We start from the raw sequence: 21,607 nt of genomic DNA on the forward strand, positions 1-21,607 counted from the left end.
ATTTTACATCTATACCTCAATGACTGGTGTGTGGTTGGTGAACAATCACTTTAATCAATGTATTATTCATTGACAGTAACATTTTAAGTATGTGCATGTGTGGGCTCTTGCGGAGAGGCACAGGAGGTTGATTTAGATATGGCAAGCGATATGACAGCAAAGCAAAAGGCCCACCAATGGTGTGAAATGTGTTTGCATGTGAGGTTATCTCTACTAACACACAGACTGTGGCCTGTGTGGAATAATCTATATGAAATGGTTGCCAAATACAGCTGACTAGCTCGTGTCCAAGCACAAAAGGAGACTTTAGAAACAAGTCACTTCCACCTTCATTCTTGTCAGAGGTCTGATAGTCTTCTCTGTCAGCCAAGTAAGGCTTTGACCACTTCCTGCACACAAAGTCCTAACACAGTACACTTTTTCTCTGAAATTGTTGTGGGCGCACAGCATATCTTTCAAAGGTAGCACATATTGCACACTGAGAAACTTTGAGAGCTTAGCTTACTGTCAACACTCATACACACAACACTAGGCACAAAGAAACACACACAGACATTGAGGTAGAGCTGAGCTGGCTATATTTTAGGCTATGCGCTATTTTAATGTGCAATGAACTGTGTTTAAGGAGAGCTGCAGAGGGATTATACATTGACATGTTGATAGTGGCTGATACTCGCCTCCACACATATCATCAGATATAGTTTCTCAGTTGCCAAGAGGCTTTTGTTGTCATGGTGATAACCAAATTGTGGCTTTTATACTGCATGATAATGCAAAACTCATGCAACATACACTTGCAGTCACTTCTTAAGCAATGACAGTCATTAGAGCATAATCTGATGCTGCTGACACAGTAGTTAGATGGTCATTGTTTTTGCTGAAATATTAGATTTCAGTTTAGCCTTAAACATTACTTACACTACGCTACTACTTACCACTTGACAGCATCACTACATTAAAATGAACTACTGTGAAAGAACAAACTCAGGTAAAAAAAATAAAAATAAAACATTTCATGCAACTGGATCATAAAAGTCTGCACATTTGAACTATTTTCTATTTAATTATTTCAAATAATATAGCTCTCTGAATAAAGACACTCTATATTCCCCACCTTTGTTGCTTATGAGTAGAAGATATAGCAGGTTCCTTCCGCGTCCCTATTATTACACATTGCTTTATCCCACAAGATATACTTACCATTTGAGGGAAAACCCATGCACACATGGGGAGAACACATAACGGATGCAAACCTTTGACCTTATTTCTGTGAGGCAGCAGTCCTATCCACTACCCGTATATAGCTGTATACAGTTATCCTATGTATACATATATATATATATATATATACATATATATACCTGTATATATATATACATACATATATGTTTATTTATTTTTTTAATTTATTTTAATTTAGTTTTTTTTTTACGTTGTGTTAAAAATAATGTGTTTTCTTTGCCATTACACTTCTTTTTGCACTACTGTAGTCTGCTAAGCTGGTGTTGTTCAATAAAGTTTCGATTAAAAATGGGGCGGGGCGTATATTAACGCGCCATGTTTTCTTGTTTTAACACTAAAAAATGTGTTAAGTTTGCTACAGAATTGGAATACATGTGGGGTTTTTTGTCATAGGGTCCTTAAAATATCGTTGCATTTATGGATACGTTTTAAAAGAAAGCGACGGCATAATTTAGTTGTTTTTGAGAAGCAGGACAGGTAAGTTGCATATTAGCTAGCTAGTTAGCTTTAGCTAACTACCTAATGGCTTAATAGCTTCATAGTGCCATTAGCTGGCTTTTGTATTAACCTGTCAGACTTGCAGTTTGCCTGCCATTATTATAAAGCTTATTATGCTTTGTTTTGATAGGTTAATTTTTCAAAAATGATGACAGCAGATATTTTAGTTTGTGACAAGATCCACTTTAGACATGACCCAAAATGGAGTGGTTACCTGATGCCTTCAGAGGGTGGAGGTGGAGGACTGCTGATCTGTGTTGCCTGTGTCATTGAAATGCTTGAAAGCAAAGACATTTCGGTAAGGAATACACTTCATAAGAAACCTGCTTTATATGAAGTTTTCCTCCTACAAAAGTAAATTCCTGTACTCTCTTGATTTGGTCAACTATACTGTAGGTGTCTTTTATCACAGCATGTCCTTTTCTAGGATTTACTACTAAATATTTATGGAAAATAGATACATACACAGGCTTTATTTACCCTCTCACATCTCTCCCCCTCCCTCTGTCTCTATCATGCAGTCAGTGAGAAAGACTTTTGCCATGTCTGCCATCAGTGGGGCGCTGAAGTGTTCTTCGGGCGGTTTGAGAGAGCTGCTACGACAGGACTACCAAGTGTCTATGCGTTTTACAGCTTCATTACTGGGTGAGAAATTGTGTACAACAAGATATTAGGGTGAGTGATGGACTAGCAAAGATGATTAGACATCATTTCTCGACTGTTTGGAGGGGCACTTAATAATTACTAAACAAGAAGCATCTATTGATTCAGCAGTGCATAGATCCTACATTTGATATTGACCAGCACACACTGGCACCCTTTTCTCTTGATATCTCACTGACTTGAGTTTATTTGTATGGTCTTCCTTCTCTTTTGAACTAATATTAAACTATATTAACACAGTTTTTGTAAGTCACCAACTCAGAATACAATGTGAACTCACAAGCATGACCAAGAAACAAGCAATGTACAATCAACGTTCTGGGTTTGAGGTCAAAACTATGGCAGGTCAGAGGAAAAGGGACAGGTTATATTGAAGCTGACTAATGAGGGAATGGGCTGCAGGTGAAGAGATGGGCGGGGATCAGCAGGCGAAGGGAATTAAATGATTGTCTGACATAGAGGAGGGAGAGGCAGGATATAAAATGTCAGGATAATTGGTTACCAAGAAACAGCAATTGAGCATAATGAAGTGAAATTGTACATATCAATGAGGATTTGTTATCGCTTTAGTGCTTCACTCACATCACCGCTTTTCTGCAAAATTAGATTAGACAAATACAACAAAACTGGTGATCTTATCACCTTATATAAACACTAAAGTATGAAAATATCCTACATAATGCTGCTTGAAGTAAAAAAAAGGGTTACTTTGTGGGTACAAGAGCTGAGGGTGGTAATCACGATACAATATTATCACAATATTTAAGTCATGATACAATATTACCACGATATAGCAAAGTTTGCGAAATCATATATTATGATATAAGTGCTTGGCACTGAAAAGTAAATTGATTTTTTTTCATGCTAATCAACAAAAAGTTTATTGTTTATTTGTAGTTAAAAAATAAAAGTGATACTTGGTATCTCAAAAGTGATTATTCCCACAATACATATCGCGAAATTTCACTGTATTATTTGCATATGTTGACACTGCTAATCGCAGAGTAAGAGAAAAGTTTCTTGATATAAAAATCATTGCACAGAATGTTTTAGTATTGCATCATAAGATATGATTCGATTAAAACTAGACACTTAGTTCTAATCAAATTAATACAATGAGAGGACATGTGGTAAAATGATGGTAAAAGCTCACTGCTACTATGGCAAGACATTAAAACAGTCAATACAGTAATTATGGGGTGATATTCGCCACAGCATGCATGTTACTAAGAGCATAATTCAACATGAAATATGCCTTTATTCATGCCACTACGCCTTCCCTTTTGTACTTACATTTAAGGAACCTGCTGCATATTTTGCAAATCAAGCAGATCCAATTTAACATACAGATTATGGAACATCTGTGACTTTCACACAGGTTGCTTTTAGATATCTACGTTACCTAAAATGGTACTGTTATAATATAAAGCCATCCCCATGTAATGATTTGGTGTTATGTAAAGCTGTTGTACCTTAAACCCAGCTTGTCCCTTTTCATGTTTCAGTATTCATTTTCCATCTTCCAGCCCTTTTCTTATTTTCTTACCTCCTCAATGCCTTTGTATATTTCAGTGCCTATCTGAAGTCTGGCTTTAAATCTAGCCTGTCATTACTGTTCTGTCGCTATAGGGATGCTTCACACCACAGAGGACCCAGTCATTGAGGAAAAGGTTCAGCAAGGTGAAAATGATGCCTTACAATGTGCACACACACATGCACAGAGACCATCTTCTTTGTGTCTAGGATAATGTTCACTCCTGGTAACTAAGGTGATCTTGCAATGGCTTCACAACCAATTTCTAAATTTAACAATTTTGACCCTCTTTGCCATGCTGATATTCTGTCACTTCTGCACAGTGCATAGATGGAGATTTTCCTGTAGCTGGTCTTGATGCTGGCTTTGCAACAAACCAGTTTTAGCACACATCGAGTACATTTTTTTTTTGTCACACGATAACTTCACCTTTTAAGATGCAGAGGTGTTTGGTATGTGCTACGTAAGTGCTAAATGACAGAACGATTTCATGGTTTCTGTCCTAATATGTTTGAGGGACCACTTTACTGTAGTAGTCTGTTGAGTGTTCTTTTGCTGTTTGCACAGAAACTGTGTGAAGAACACACTTTCAAGTAATTTGAGCCCTATAAATAAAGCAGAGATGATTTCATTGATGATAGTAATTTTTTCACACACACCAATTAGTGATAGTAAATTTGTCCTCTGTATTTAACTCATGCTTTTTTACACATCAGTAGTGAACACACACACACAAGCCGCAGGTAAGTGCTGCCCACTGCTCCTGTGCCTGGGGAGCAATGGGGAATTGGGTGCCTGGGATTGAATCAGTGACCTTCCAGTTACAACCCCAATTGTTTTGCTCTTGGCCATGGGATGCCCTTATATCTGTGTTTGTGAAAGAAAAAGGAAAACATTTCTAGCATTAGCAAAGTCATCATGTCGAGCAACCAACTTAATGAGATCTTTTATTTTAGTTTTAACATTAGAGGTTGTGCTACTGTAATAAACAACACAGACACTAGCAAATAATGACATGAAAACAGTCCAAGAATCAGTGAAGTGAAATCCTAATCTTTCAAGTATTTTAAAGAAATAACAAATAGAGAATTTGTTATTGGTTTTGAATTAATGAGCACCTAGAGATTTTTCTAGAAGTGTGAAACTGGTGTTAATCAATGCTTAGCTGTGTTGTTTATATGAGGTGTGCGTCTTTGTGCATGTATTCACTTTTGTGTGTTGTGTGTGTGTCAGTGCTGGTTCAGCTGATGTTGGAGCTCCAGAGTGAGGTGTCATTTCACTTTGTTTTGGATGAGATAAACAAACAGGTGAGCCAAACACATTTATAGACATATGGCGAAACCTACACGCACAAGCACAGAACACACTCAACATCTTAAAAATTTAACAACCCTTGTGTAAGTAGCAGCATATCCTCGAAGGGTTGTTTAGTAAACAGAGTGCTTGTTCCCCTCTGCCTGCTGCTGTGTCACCTCTTGGGGAGTAATAGAAAAGCCTCATTCAGCAGCTGGTACTGCCAGTGGAAAAAAGTAAAGGTAGTCTCTATACTGATGATGACAGAAAGGCAAACCACCGGGTAGAGGTGCAGACAAATCTCATTTACACTCTTATATGACATGACTTACATGTCTGAAATTAAGTGGCTCTGCAGTATGAATATAACTGGATTTGTTGTCAATGTACAGTAAAATAACAAAACTGAAAAACAATTTTGGGGTGTGCGGTGCTGCTGGGGTGATTCTATATACATATTCAAAGGTGTTCTAAGATTGATCGTTGTGTCTGAATTTAATACAGCATCTTTTCTGCTACTCTCTTGAGCTCTCTTTGGTATTACTTTCTCATATTTTGTGTGCATGTTTCCAACTGCTTCTGTGGAGCATTTCTGAAGTCGATCTTATGCCTTTTATAACACATTGAAGCTTTACAGTGCGCAAGTCTCTCAATGGGATTCTTTGATCTAGACAAGTTCCTTGACTCTGTTACTAGTTTTAATTATGTTTTGCTTTCCTTGTCCAGCTAAGTGACCAGCTCAAAGTGAAAGGTTTCCTGCCATCATATAACCTCCTGGGGACCCTGGTGGAAACAGTCCCCAATTTGGCCCATTGCCTGGTGACTCAGTATGGTGAGATAATGCATCAGACACCCAATCACAGTTATACAAAGAAAATAAGTGTGTTTTTCATGTGAATTAATTTTTCACGGTTATTACTTGCGACGCCAATAAGAATAACATAAATACATAAGTACATGATGCCATGAGACTGTTGGTGATATATACAGTACAGCTTGTGTACCCACAAATGTTTTCAGAATATCACATGACTGCCTTGGGAACTTTGTCAACAGTGGATATGCAAGTTGAGGTATCTAGAGGCAGAAAGTTCTTGAACCGTGCACTGAGGTTAAGCCACAGTCAGTTACCCTGCCGAATTGTCTTTAGGCAAGAGGAGAAACCTTTATTAGCTGGAAGCTTACTGCTCTGCAGCCAACCCTAACCTATGACTTCTTTGTGCACATACACTTTCCTTTAAGGGAAACTAGATGGTCCAAAAAGAAGCTTTGAATCAGGTTGGTTTAAAAAATAAAAATAATACAAAATAAACATGCCACTCCGAACGATATAACATTATATGTGTCCTTTCCCCTGAACTGCATGAAAATAATTGCACTGTCCACTGGCTCATGGTGGAATTATAAAAAAAGTTACAAATAGGCTCATCCAAAATTGCCTTGAAACTCCCCACATACAGCACATGGATATATTTGTATCTGTGTAATGTGTATTGTTCTGCAGTGTTTTGAGGCAGAATATGGATGCACTTTATCATGGCCTCTCACACAAATTTACCCAATTTACTCTCTGCTACAACCACCTGCATGATGTCCGTCTAGTCACTGAACCATTACGCTGCTCCAAGCATCTGTGTGCGTAATATAGTGTGTTTGTGTCACGCCTGAGTGCCTGTCCTTTCAGTCAGGAGTAATTGTGAATCTTATGCCAAATAAGCAGGCATCATACAGTAGCTTTGCTACAGGTCTTTCTCCCATGTATGTTCAGAGTATTACATGCTCCTCTGAGCAGGTGCAGGTTGTGGTGGGTTGTTGTGATGGTGATGCATAATGTGGGCTGCCACTATTGACTGTGTGTACCTGTCTGTGGTCTGTCACTCAGCACACCTCTGTGGGTCTGTTTGGACTAACGACAACAGCATGGCAATGACAACATGAGCTCAGAGAACCCAACACAGTTCAGTCTCTCCAGCTACCTGTCTGCCTGCCAATCAAGCTTATTAACCCTGCTGATTTTCTCACCCTGTCTATCTGCCTCAATTTTATTTTCATTCTCTTTCTCCCTCCCTCTCTTTTTTTTCTGCCTTGTTGGTTTCTGTCTCCCTCTGGTCCTAACTGAGGAGTGCATAAGACAAAACAGAGAAGATGAAGCATCAATAGCTTAGTTTCCATTAAAACACAACTCAATAAATGCTGGTAGAAATTGGTAATAAATACTGTAAATACTGGTAATAAGGCAAATATTTGGAGTCAGTTCACTGAGATAAGCAGTAGGTGGCCACACCACAGAAGGATGAAGGTGCAACTTGATGATATAAGAACGAGTGCCAAGAAACAAGATGGAAAATGGTGTAATTAAAAAGCATTTAGTTGCTCCTTCCTGTATATTACTGTTGTAATATTTGCTTGGTGCATTAAGTGGAGGAATGTTGTGCTTTCCCCAAATGAAGATATAATAAAAGAGCACAACATTGTGCACCATTTATTTAATTTTCCCAGTGCAGTGAAATGCAGAAGCTTAAGAGACATTTCATTTCACATGATCTTTAAATGTCGTCTTCTGAGGTCTCTGTCGACATTCACTGATGGAAACCCACTTATTGAGAAAAAGAAAGCGAAAATGCTGATAAAAATAAGAGAAAAAGAAAATATTAAGGACTTACTTCTGTGATATGATTAGTAAACATTTCAAAAGACCAGGCGGCACTTTCAAATGTGGTTTTTCTTGGTATGTACATACAAAAATACAGAGATAATGGTTCTTGGCTTTGGGGTTATTTACATAGGCCAGACAAATACATTTATTATAAACAGTGAAGACTGGAGGCTGGAATTTTAAAAAAGCCAGAGAAGAGACAGATGGGTTTTTATTTACAGGGTGAAGCACGGTGAAGGACAACCATAAAGTACTGTGAAAATAAATGTAGATAAGTAGATGGACTTGAGAGCAAACATCTTTAAAAGTGAGAGCAAAAGAATAGAACAAGGCAAACAGAAATACAAATTATTGTGTTTTCTCCATCAAAGAAAGAAACAAAAATAGTTTTAGGTCTCCGTCTTTGTAGGTGTGCATCATAAAATGTAAGCAGACTTTTATTTTCCATGTGAACATGGTCTTTCTCTTTTCATCCTGTCTCTTCCTCCCCTCTCTTCCTGATACTCGCCTTTCTTCATGTCTGGCCCTCATCTTGGCTGCCTCATGTATTGTGGTTTAATCAAACATGTCTGCGAGCCTCTCCTGCCTCACACATTGGTGTTTGATCTGCTTCAGTGAGTAGGTTGGCTTGGGCTTGGCTTTTCTCCTCCGTCATCTCGTTCTGTTTCCTCTACATTCATTCTCTGTTCCTCTGTCTCCTTTCAGCTTCAGTGCTGCCTGGCACTCACCATTGCTAATTCAGACAGGCCTTTATCTTTACTTCATGGTCGTCATTCGCTCAACAACAAAAAAAGTCAGCTGTCTCTTTGTGTGGCTCATGTGTTCCCTTATCCTTTCATTAATTGTATCATGAATAATTAGATTTTATGCTGCAGTAGTTTGTTTCTTATAACTGCCAACAAATATTATGTTACTTGCATTAACAGAGCTTGTGACAGCATATTCGTCCTTCATTAAGGCATATACTTATATGCTACTTTTTCATTTGCTCACAGATTCACTGTGGTTGATAACTAAATCTCAGTCAGCTTAGTCTTGTGCCAACATTCTTCGAGTGCAAATACACATGGTTTGGCTTCTCTTGATTTTTAATAACTTAACCTTTAAATCAGACATTTTTGTATGGATGAAATCACAAATATGTTATCTTTAATCTTTCAAATAAAAAAGAAAAACGCCAAGGTCCCCCCTCAGCCCCTTTTTATTCTGATTTAGTGCACAAATATCAAACTGTTCGCAAAATGTGAGCACTTCAGTAGCTTAAGTCCCTTCTCTAAGTGTATGTCTCAGTGATGATAGTAATCATTTTGAATTGGAAGTGTATTATTTGTCACTCAGATGTTCATTATCTACATTTAATTATTGCAGCTTTTTGGGTTTTTGAGGGTAAAACATGTTACTTTGGCTAAATACATTTTTTACAAAGTCAAAGTAAATAAATACCAAAATGCTACCGATTACAATAACATGTATTTTAAATGTATCTCCTATCTTCTTTTGTTTGTCTTTCCCTCCACCTTGTATCCGCCTTTCACTCTCTCACCTACTCTTCTCCAAACTCAGCCTTTTCTACTATTACCTGTCTCGTTTTATCTTTCTCTTTTGAGTGCTTCTCCACCTCACCTTGTCATTTTATCATTTTTCCATGCTCCTGCCTGCTGTGCTCGGATAAACAATTTCCTATCCTACTCCTAATATTGTTTTTTCATCTCATTCGTTTTCCCACCTGCCGTTTTGTTGTTCTCGCTCCCTAATAACCTAAAAGTCTTCAATATTTTCATCTTCAATTTTCCCTCCATGCATGGCTCTGCCATTGTCTAATGTTAATAGCTGTAGATTATGTTAACATAAAATCAGCAAAGATTTGTTCTCAGTGCTTCGGTGCTCATTCATCTTGTCAGCTAGTTGGTGTTTTCCTTGTCTTTGCATTTCCTTGATCAGCTTATTAGTTTTACCTCACCTGTTGGTGTCTTTGTCAGCCTTATGTGTCTTTTGCTTTCACACAAACAATGCCTTTCTCAAAAAATCAGATTTTTAATTATATTTGTGAATTTCTTTTTGAGTTTAGGGTTATGATGGTCCTATGTGAAGAAGTTGTTCAGTAATCTAATTGTGCGATTTAAAGCACAAGACTAAAACACATTACCTAAGTTATTACATTCATACTGTATGTAAGACAATGTGTATTGTGGTTGATCAGGGTCAAATTCCACACACAATCCTCCTCTTTTATTCTGTATAAATCTTCTATCTTGTTTATGTGTTAATAATAATAGATGCTCCTCTTTCCAATCTCTGTCTTCCAGTACCCTTGCTGGAACATTTGTGCTCAGCCTTGCTCTACCCAGATGAAGCACTGAAGTCCTCAGTCCTCTATGTCTGGCTCAAACTGTTCGGCACAGCTGGGGGATCCGCAGCGCAGTCTATACCTCTTGGCATCAGGGAAAGAGTGTGTATCCTGTTGAGTCAGACTTTGGCCAATGCAGGCTCTGTACATCTTATCAAAAATTGTGTCGGTGAGACAAATATGCCAGTTTTATTTATTTATGTATTTGAATATGTTATATGAGAAATACTCTCTATTTTGATGTGCACAGATGGCAAACAATGCATTTTGCAAGAGAGATCAGGGCTTTTCCTTAGTTTCTGATACTCACAGTGAATGGATTTGAAATGCAGTTTACTAATCCTGCTATAACCCCCTGACAATGTAATAGTGTCGCTCAGTTGGACGTCTGTGGACAGCTCATTGTCACTACGCATCAGCATCTTCAGTTGCTGTAATGAGTTGTTCTTTTCACTGTCACTCGTTTCACATAATTTGTCTTACAGTTCTCGTTAGTCAGACTTTAGGGTTCATCATGTAAAAGACATTGTTTTTGTTCTGCACTAAGTTTGTAACCCTGACATCCCCGCAGATTTTTAAGCCAAAATTTGAGGAAAAGAAAATGTATAATGTAATTCGAGACAAGAGGGTTTAATTATTGTCCAGAGCATTAGAGCAATCTCAGCATTGTTTTTTTTTTTTTTATGTTGAATTTTATTAATTGAGGCAATAATTAAACCACTTTGACAAAACAGGAATCAAATAGTTTTAGGGTTTTTATGCCCAGCAGATAAATATGAATCATATGCCATATTACCTTTGCGTTTAGCTGTCTAAAAGCCAAAATATATTTTTTTGTGCTGGATAAAATTAAATACTAATTGAGCTGAGCACACATTGTTTTGCTTAGGCTAGTGTCGAAAATACATATTGTAAGTTGACTAAAAGTGCTGATGTCATTAAAGTTGGATGAACATTTGAGCTGAGCATAATAACCACTTAGGTAAGACTAAAGACTATCATGAATTTGTCATGTACAAAATATAATGTAAATGGCCTACAAAGAACTACAAAGAAGTCTTTGTTTATGTATATCTGCAACTATCAGCCTTATTATAAATGTTAGTTCTTGTATACACAGTTTATAACGTTGTTTTTGGCCATGTATGCATACATTTATTTAACATTATCTTTTTTAATTTATGTATTTTTCATCTGTTAGGCCTGCTGTGGCTGCTGGTGCAGCAGGGAGAAATGGTGTCAGTTCTGATGAAAAGCCCTGACAGTAAGATGGTGTGTGATGAGAACCAGAACATCCACACAGGCAACAGCCAGACCATCTGCCAACACCAAGAGCAACAGCCTCTTGACCACAGCCATTTGCCTCTCATATTGAAACAGGTCTCTGTCCAAACATCCTGCTCCCAAAACCAAGACCTTCATTCTGACTCTGTCCTTAATCATAACACAAAGTTCAAAACCTGGATTAATGTGCCTGTGAGTGAGGATTTGGAGGGTTATACCCTGGACAAATATTTGTGCTTCATGTCTGGGAAATCAATGTGGAGAGTATGTCTAGTTAGATTGGCTCAGTCACAACTCACAGCACAGCTCATGACTTTCTTTTGTAGATCAACAGTGTGTTAGCTGTAAAAGGTACTCTTACAATGTATAAAATTTGAACTTGCAGCTGAATATTTCTCACCTCCATCTCTTCCAAGTGTGTTGCAGAACCTCTGTAGATTTCTTTTAGCATTAGAACTTAAAGGATGTTCAGTTTGTCCATTATGATCTTTTGTAAAAACAGGGTGGTCCAAAATGGCAGTATACTTTTTTTATACTTAAAACAATTTTAAAATTGTAAATTTTAGCCTTTTAAGGAAATAATCACCTCAATCATACTTTCTCCTAAAATAATATTGAAATTTGGTGTTTTTAGAATAGAATGCTTTTGTTAACACTGCACAACCATAGGCTCCATTTTTCAAATAATCTGACTGTTAATCAAAAATCAGGCATAGTTGTAGTAGAAATACAAATTAGAGGCAGTTGCAAAGGCAAAGAACAGCAGCAGAGCAACATGGTAATATTATACTGCAAAGACAACAGCTGATTCAGTAGTAAATAATCACTGGAACTTGAGTTACATCTGAGGACCTCCGGACCTCCGGAGGCATCATTTGTCAACACAAATCATAAGTTTAAGTCTAAGAGCCATGGGCAAATCAATTTCTTATGTTGAATAAATATTGACAATTACAAAACAAGCTACAAATCCCAGAATGTTCTGCTGATTTTCATTCAGGGTATTGACTGAACACTGAATAAAATGTGACTAATCTTTTAGTCTCTAATACCGCCATAGGTGTAAGAAGATGGTGTCAAATGATGTCAGATGAAAAATCACTGATTTCATTTTGGCTTCAGAAGGCATGGTGCATGGCAAAGTGTTTCGGACCATGTCAATTTTATGTTGTGAATGCACCTATTCATTGGTGATAAATTGAGATGTGGTTAGATGCATTGTTGGTATATTTCTATCTTGAGGATGTGAAAAGCGATTCCGTTTTTCTTGGCCTGAAGTGAGAGTTTGCAAAAATATCCTTCATATCTTACTGTCACTTGCAGTGTGTGTTTACTTGATTGGTGGATTCTGATTAAGCTCATAAATCATGTCTTACAGTTGCTGCTGAGTGGTGATGAGGTGTTACAGGTGACCAGTGCTAAGTGTATTGCAGCTGTCCTGGTTCATTCTCCCAGTCAGTACAGTGCTCCCTTCATCAAGGCTGACATACCTGGTGATTCGCCCACACAGACATAAACAGTGTTGGGATTTACTGGCTATCCAAGCCTTTGATTTTCCCTTCTACAAATGTTTCCCTTTGCCTCTATCTGTGTTTTCTTTTTGCACTACCTCTTTTTGTCCAATGCTTTGTTGTTTCTCTTGCTTTGGTTCTTATGGTTTCTCTTCCTACTGGCTTTTTGAATTTTGAAACTATTACTATTTTTGCTTTGCCTCTTTTCCCTCAGAATATGTTAGAGTAATACAATATTACTGTATATGTGCTAAATTTGCATTAAGATTAATTACAGTGTTTTTAGGATGCAGTATGCTGATACACATGGGATTATCATGGTGTTTGCTGTTATTTCTTTCTCTGTTTACTGTATTCATGTCGTTAAGTTTTTCTTCTTTTTCTTTCATCATTTTCCCTTAATAGAGTTTCTGTTTGACCGTCTGTCCAGTACCAGTAGTGAGGTGCTGCTGTGGTCTGCCTACAGCTGTTTGGTGTTACTGACCGAAGACCCACTCTTCTTCTCCCAGTGTCACTCTATCTATGGTGAGATCACAGAAAACACACAGACCTTTAGCTTTTGTGTTTCATAGTACATATTAGTTAACATCTAAAAATGAATAGACATGTAAGAGAATATTGAAACGCTAAAATATTGCAATATTTTAGGTTGTGATATCTTGGTGATTCTTGAAAGTGCTTTAAGGATAGGGAAATATTCTTGACTGTTGTTTTCTCAGTGTTTTGCGTTGTATTTAAGCCTCCGACCATGAGTTAGCAGCAGGCTTTCAGACACTTGACTCTCTCCCCTCCTTCCACTCCTCTCACTAGACAGAATATATTTGATTTGCTCCAAGCATTACAACAGAAACCAGCGGCACATCTCCCAAAGATATTGTATAAAAAAACACTTGATATACAGAGTTAATTTATGAGGACATGGTGGATTCACTCCTTGCACTATTACGTTCTTGCTCCTGTTCAGTGCATACATGAAATCAATAGAGCAGATTCAGTGTTGCAGTAAATGAGAAAGATGCACCACTGCCACTGTTGACATGCGTGACTGTGCGTGTTTTTGAGATAGGGAGTTGCTGAAGCCTAAAGTTTAGTCAAAGCACTTACTTTAATGACTTTGGCACTGAGTAAGATTCCACTTAATGTGTTTCCTGCTTATGTGTTGAGTATTAGAATATCTCTAATGCATCCAGTGTGTGTTTGTGTATGCCAGGTATTGAATCCCTGGTGCGCAGTTTGACGGAGGCTCTACAGCTGTCCAACTTGGAGGTGCAGAAACAAGGGCTGCTGCTCCTGACTGAGATATTGGAAAGGTCTGCAGTTTTGCTTTTCATTTGGCATAATGCTAAAAACTAATCCACTGCACTGGATTTGCAGTTTGCAATTTTTGTTATTGAGCAAAACAAAACTCTGCAAAGTTGCTGATTTGACATAATAGTAAGAATTATTATTATAATTATGATAATGCAGGTATGCTGGGACAAATTGCCAGTCGATCACAAGGCGCCTTTAATCCATATTCAGTGAATATGATGTTCATCATATAATGAAGGTAGGGCTGGATGATATGGCCAAAACATTATTGTTTAAAATCATGTTACAATCAGACAATAACACTAATTATCATGATAAATGTCAGATCGTTCAAAATGGAGTTTTGGTTTTAAATGTCTTTTATAGACAGAACACTTCAAACACTTAGATAGTAAGTGTTGTGTCTCAAAGTATGTTTGCACAGTGCATAACCATAATATCTATACATATGTAATCTTTGTTATAGCTCGATAAATATTGTCATTGAATTATTTCCTAGCCAACACTTAATCCTTAAGTAATTGCTCTTGTGACATCCTCGATTGACATGAATTCATAGCAAACTAGACTGATTTCAATTTAGTAGTCATTACAGTGCCATGCACTCTTTTCTGTGCAAGCTATAATCATATAGATTATCTGTGTAATTACTACCGAAACCACATGCTCTGTTAAACCACATGCTCTGTTAAGATAAAGATTTTTATACACCATTTTATTTGTTCACAAACTGAACAGCATTTCCAACTTAGAGGCAGTCTCCTGTAAAACATGTTAAATATGGTGCTATTGCGAGTTTAATTAGATTTGAATTAATTGTCTGCTGGCTCGCAGATGAAAATATATTACGAGCTACTAACACACTGTTATATTTCTGCAATTTTGACACGATGTTAATGGAATGTTTCACCTGTCAGACGGCAGCAATACAGTGAGTAAATAAAATATTTGAAATGGTGAGGGAGATGTGTCCTTCATCAGTTAAAAAGGTGTGCTTAAAATGCTGATTGTGTTTGTGTGTGTGTGTGTGTGTGTCCGCGTCTGTGCACACCTTTATGTGCATGCATGTGTTATTTAAGATGTCCTATGTGACTACTGTTGTGGCAACAGCAAACCAGTCAGCTCAACAACATCACAACAGATGTTGTGGGGCTGTGTCCAGGAGCAGAGACACACTCTGGTGATCTTTGAAATGCCAATAGGTCAGCATTATTTGTTTATGATGTGCACTTTGCCAGTCCCAAAAGAGAGAAAAAGAACGTGTTTAGGTGAGTGAGATGGAAGGAGGGTGAGGTCAGTCCCTGCTGGTATTGGCACATAAAACCAAACAATGGTGGGTAGATGATGCCAAAGAACCGGCCGTCAGCATTTTGTTGTGCCTTTATTGACATCAGTGTCAAAATCATCCAGTGACTGATGGATGATGGATGAAGTGACTGATACTGATACCCTTTTTGTACTTTAACCAAACTAGCACCTAGTAGCAACAACTTGTGTAATTATTTGCTTAAAACAGCGATTAGTGTTAAATGAATCATCGAGGAACAGTGGCACATTATTAAATTGTCCGTGAATGCACTGTCATTTTTTTTATAGTATATAAATGCTTGTGTGTCTTTATGTGTACAGGCAGCCACCAAGTGTGCGTCTTTTCTCCAGTGGTCCCGGGTTTGTAGCGGTTTCAGAAGCTGTGATAGCTGGAGTCTCCTCCCCCTGCTTGCTGGTAGCCACACAGGGTGTCAGTGCTGCCACTGCCCTCTTCAGGTGGACAAACACACACATTTTAATAAATTACTCACACGTCGTCAAAGACACTTGTACACCAAATCCTTGGGATTATTAGTGGTCCAAACCAAGCCTTGATCCCTGTTGGAGGGACCAAGAGTGGAAATATCTGAAACTGCAATGGATGATTCAATCCAGGATTTAGAAATGCAACATTACAAATTACTTAATGATGAATGACTTGCATGCTGACCTCCTCATTCATTAACACACTGCCACTCTGTGGCTATGTAAACATTTCCATTGTTTCTCTTTATAAATGGTTGTCACTCTTGTGTTCTCCAGGCTGAACCACCAATCCCAACCAGTACAGTACACTGAGTTAGAAAGACTGGTTGAGGCCATCACTATTCGATTCTCCGGACTCCCCCTCCTTTCCTCTGCTCATCAAAGAAGCTCTGTGAGTTACAAGATACAAAAATCATTAACTGTTGGTAATTGATCTGCCGTTTTCTGTAGTGATCCATGCTAACAATGCAGCGTCACAGAATACATCCTGTATGAAACTGAAACTGAGTTCTGTGACTGTCAGTAAAATATGTCTGGTTGTGTATTCCTGTTCCATTATACAAAATAAATATGCTTCACTGTAATCACACTAAGCCACAATTCAGAGTCGGAATTATTATTCATGAACTGTAAATGGGGCCCAAAAGGCTGAGAGTTACTGACAAAATGCAGTGTATCTCAAGGAAGAAATGTTGTTTTAGAGAAATCATTAATCACTTCTTTTGAGGAAATCTTTTCGATGATGCACTTTGATATGATGATGATGTAATGAGATTTTGAAAAAAGTTTCTTCTTTAGTTTTTTATTTTCCATCTGTCTCTGTTATTTTCTAGGGGCATGTGAAGATGTCAGGCCTCAGCACAACGGCTTCCAGGTTTGAGGCGTTTCTGCTCCAGGCCTTGGTTTGTTTTCAGGCTGTCTGCAGGTCAGCACATTCAGGTCACATGAAGGGGCTATATGTAAAACTGCGGCCACCACAATCTAAATAGTGGACAGCATTTCCCCTTTCTCCCCAGACTTAATGGTGTTGTGGGTTGCCAGCATGTCTTGAATAAACCTTACGTTATAGACCTTTTTCATAGAGGATTTTTTTTCGTCATGTTAATAGTAGGACAAACACAGTTTTTCCTAAAAACATTAATTAGGGTACCACTCTCACTTGCACTAAGTACTTTACACTTTAACCTGTAAAAACTATTTTCTTTCTTAAAAAAATAAACAAAAAAAAGGCTGCTGAGACAAAACAGACAGAGAGAGAGTGAGGGAAAGATGCTCTGGCATACTGTATGTATAAGGATTCCTCACAACTATCAGAATCTACGTTTTGTTGAACATGTCTCCAATGCAGCTATAAAACAATGTTTTTGAGGGGTAGAAAGTTCTTAGAGGTTCAGTAAAGTGCATAATTTCTGACCTACAGCTGCATCTCAGTGTTTGACTAACTTTTCTGGCAACCCTGGGTGTTATAGTGCTACAAGCTGTGTTGATGGGTGGATTGCACAATAGGCCAGAACACAAAAACTAAACATAAACAGAGTTTGTGATCCATAAGTTAAAATTTAAATTGTGAATATACTGGATGAACCCTTGTTATGAGTGAAGCCAATATTTCAAGTATCTCCTTAATAATTGACAATAAAAGTCTTTGAATCTTGAATCTTAATCTCTGATGACATGGTAATTTTCTGACTTTCTTATTAAAATACATTTTCTTACACAATGTACAGTACATTTAAAGATTCATATTTACAAATTGCAGAGTTAATTTGTGAATTTGTTCTTAATTTTGTTGTGTGCGCCCAAGGTTGGCTGAGGATTGTGCGTCAGAGCCTGTTCTGAAGGAGAATGCATTCACAGCTCCAGATAAACACAGCCATGCTCAGGACTCAATGGAGTCCCTGTGTCACTGCCTGCTTCGCTGCTGTGACTCCATCTGGATACCCACCGTTACCGTGAGAGCTGGACACACACAGTCACATTTATCATCTTCTCATTTCAACCTTCTAGCTCTGTCGGACACTCTTGCCAAACACTTGAGAAAATGATCCTACACTCCCCGCCTTCTTCTTTCAGAGAAATAGGTCACAGTGATTATCATGCTCTGCCTGGTGGTTACTCTAAATAACTTTATTAATAAACACAGCCACACAGGCTCCGTCTTCATTAGCTTTGTGTACACATAGACATTTTAGCCATCCATCAGTGCCTCTGCTCTAATGCAATTAATTGATATTTTTCTACAGTTGCTTCCATTTCATTTGAAAATCAGTCAGACAGTAAACATGAATTAGAGTTGATATTTTAATCAGTTGTCTGTAATTTGCTGTTCATGTTTAGAGGACGTGCGAGTGTGCACTCAACGCTCAGATACTGCAGTACTTCTACTCCGTCCTGTCCTCCCAGTTCACTCTCCTCCCTCCTCTCATGCCGGTTTTTGCAAATAAGCTAGGTGAGTCTGTAACACTGTTTTCCTATGAATTCGCTATTAAACTGTTCTATTTTTTTTTTTTTTTTTTTAAACAATCATTATGGTGTTACTTCACCTCTTTGCATTGGATATGATTATATCTGTATCACTATCTTAGTAAACAATTTGAAGTAGTAGACAACAAAATGCCACAGGCCACATTTTTCTGTTTGAACCAGACCCAAGCTCAAGAGAGAGCTAACCAAGCCCGATCTGACCCCAACAGATTTTGTGTTTCTGTTTGGCTTGAGTGTGATGCAATTTATGTAAACTGCACTGATGGTGTGTTACCCTGTCTGTGACGAACAATATGCTCATACAGTCCTTGGGTATAGCCTTTATAGATGTAAGCATAATAATCAGCACATAAAGTCTATATATTTTAATGCATACATAATTCTAATTGAGAAAACAGGTCATAAATGAGTTTTCACGCATTCATAAAGGACACATTTTCTTTATTATAATTGTATAATTGTTTATAATTGTGAGGTGTTAATGCAAATATCTGTCTGGTGGATCCTGTCAGTGAACTGAAAATTTAAACATTTGGTCAAACGGTGATAACAGTCATGATGCCAGTGACTACGGTGGCCTCATACAGGTTTGTATATCTATAAAAGGTTGCAGTTTGAAAACAGACAAGCCTAACTGCTTAAACGTAAAGGTAAGCAAATCAGGAAAAAAAACAGAAGCAGCTTCAGTGTAAAGTATAAAACTCACTGTCAAGGTGATGCTCCAAAAACATGCATTGTGTCGCATAATAGTGAACCTAAACGTACTATCCCAGTGTTTTGTGCTGATAAATATTTTTGCCAAAACAACAAAAGCAACCGTTACATCTACTTTCATCAGAAATAAAACTAAAAACCGGAATATTGATTTGATGAAATGTAGTATGACAAGAAAAGCTGGCAGTCCACCTGATTAGTTTCAATTATTGACTTGTTGCCTTGGGCATTTGATAAATCAAGTGGAGTGACGTTAAGAAGAAACATAAGCTTTACATTGATACTGCAAGTGGTTAAACAATTTTCTGCAAATATGAATGAGTAGTGGCTTTGCATAAATCCAGAAGAAAGGGAGTTGGTGGCTTTATGGAATTAAAACGTCCCTTTCTTAGAGGGACATTAAATACATGTGAATTTAAACAGGACTGCCATCCAATTACCTTCATTGTAGCAATATGATTCCTTAAGTGCATTTTAGAGATTTGTGTGTGTGTCTGTGTGCGTAGGAGAGTGGTCTAGATTGTGACTAAATCATGCAACAGATTATTGTCATAATGATGGCAGGTGGGTATTTCTCATTCTCTGTCTCCCGCCTCCACTCTTTTAACTTCCTATTAACTCTATCTCTTCTTCCTTTTCCTTCCTCTTTACTCAGTACCTTTACAACACTGAATTGTCAAACAATTTCTTTTTATCCATAGCAGAACATGTCTTACAGTACAGTGTGTGTCTTCTTTTTTGTTTTTATTTCCTTTCCGCTCTGATGTATTTTAAAATTTAGTTTGACTAGTGTTATATGCAGTAAATTCTGCTCTCTCTCTCTCCATGCCTCTAGCCTCCTCCGGGTTCTTCAGGCTGGCTCTCGAACACAAAGGTCTTCTCTGTGCAGGAAACAGGTACACAGTTCAGGGGACACAAAAATGTATGTTAATCCACAGCTTTTGACAAAATGTGTGTGTCTGCATGTGTGTATTGTACAATAATATTAATAGACAAATACATCTGATCGACATTACATAAAGAGAGTTGGTAAAACAGTTCAAGGAAAGGATTGGACTCCTTTTCCACCTCAAGGTGTAACTGTCAGTTTTTACAGCTTGAGCTCAAATCTTGTCCTGACTGTCCTCTGTGTCAGGACAAGATCTGTCTCAGATCTGTCTCTCAGCAACAGAACTGTAGCTTCAAAGCATACAGAGTTTGTTTGCATGTGTCAAGTTTCTGCTGCCTAGTGTGGGCTATGTGACAAATGTGCTTTTGTTGGTGCACATTTTGTGTTCCTGTGTGTTAGTGTGGTCATAAGTGTGGTTGAGTCTGTGCCGTGTCACTCACAGTTCACTTTTCACTATGTATGGGAACTTGCATACACTTTGTCGTGGTTTCAGATGTCCTTGTGTAATTCCGTTTTTTTTCTGAGTAGCTACTGTCTTTGTAATCATGTTCATTTGGTGTGTGTTCCTTTTTGCACCATTCTTTCAGGAACCCAGAACTGAATGCATCGTGCTGTGGTTTTCTACAGAAACTCAGTATGTGTCTACTTTCCCAGTCAGACCCCGCTTCTGGCTCCAAAAAGCATGGTATGCAAATATGCACACACGCTTGTACCACACTCAGAGCTACATGTAGCACTAAAAAAAAACCCTGTTGCTCCAGTCAGGGGTCCAACACTCATTAAGTTTTTGTTCACCCTGTGCAGCACTTCCTCTTTTCTCTGTATATCACCTTCTTGTCATCCCTAATCAAGAAGCTCTCTGTGTTTCACCCTGATCAAAGGAAGGTTTCAGAAAGAGTCAGCTTGGCTCACACATTTAATGGTCTATTTAAGAAAAGTGTCTGTAAAGACAGTATATCAAATCTCTAGCTTGCTTTGCAGAAGGGAAGAAAGGGATTCTGATGTGTTTCCATAAATTACATAAAATATGTTTAGGTGAGTGAAGTTGTAAATGAGCAAAACCAAATATATAAATTATTTAACATCCCTGTCCCTGACCCTCTGTCCCTTTCTTCATTACTGTGAGATTACTTATATATATAGTAAAATATATTTTTTCTCAGTCCTCTGTTTAAAGTGCACTTTGTCATCTCTGACATCTTTCAACTCCACCCCCACCCACAAGCTTGCTTATAAATGATGGCTGGATTGTGTTTGTTCCATTCTCTTTCCCCCTGATTTCTATTTCTATTCAATACCATTTATTTTTTCCTGTTACTCCACAGTGGCGACTCCAGACCCCCGTGCCCGTGTGTCTTGCCATGGGTCTTTAGCCTTCTGCCAGCTG

The 21,607-nt window shown here is 38.0% G+C and overlaps 1 protein-coding gene across 2 annotated transcripts in view; it reads left to right on the forward strand.

Moving 5' to 3' along the window:
- The first annotated feature begins 1,557 nt into the window (after positions 1-1,557).
- Positions 1,558-21,607, forward strand: part of LOC131475323 (meiosis inhibitor protein 1) — a 47,135-nt gene continuing 27,085 nt past the window's right edge. The window contains exons 1-18 of one of the 2 annotated variants that reach the window (XM_058653371.1): positions 1,558-1,719; positions 1,871-2,038; positions 2,262-2,385; positions 4,033-4,083; positions 5,171-5,244; positions 5,957-6,062; positions 10,193-10,402; positions 11,435-11,613; positions 12,896-13,010; positions 13,434-13,553; positions 14,239-14,338; positions 15,969-16,103; positions 16,410-16,524; positions 16,967-17,058; positions 17,938-18,085; positions 18,471-18,582; positions 20,167-20,227; positions 20,808-20,905. In XM_058653371.1, coding sequence (XP_058509354.1) covers positions 1,886-2,038; positions 2,262-2,385; positions 4,033-4,083; positions 5,171-5,244; positions 5,957-6,062; positions 10,193-10,402; positions 11,435-11,613; positions 12,896-13,010; positions 13,434-13,553; positions 14,239-14,338; positions 15,969-16,103; positions 16,410-16,524; positions 16,967-17,058; positions 17,938-18,085; positions 18,471-18,582; positions 20,167-20,227; positions 20,808-20,905 — 1,993 coding nt within the window. In that variant the 5' untranslated portion in view covers positions 1,558-1,719; positions 1,871-1,885. Of the gene's footprint in view, positions 1,720-1,870; positions 2,039-2,261; positions 2,416-4,032; positions 4,084-5,170; positions 5,245-5,956; positions 6,063-10,192; positions 10,403-11,434; positions 11,614-12,895; positions 13,011-13,433; positions 13,554-14,238; positions 14,339-15,968; positions 16,104-16,409; positions 16,525-16,966; positions 17,059-17,937; positions 18,086-18,470; positions 18,583-20,166; positions 20,228-20,807; positions 20,906-21,607 lie in introns of those variants that run through there. The other variant, XM_058653372.1, reaches the window with a different exon arrangement.

This window comes from Solea solea, chromosome 16 (assembly GCF_958295425.1).
Source record: "Solea solea chromosome 16, fSolSol10.1, whole genome shotgun sequence".
NCBI lineage: Eukaryota > Metazoa > Chordata > Actinopteri > Pleuronectiformes > Soleidae > Solea > Solea solea.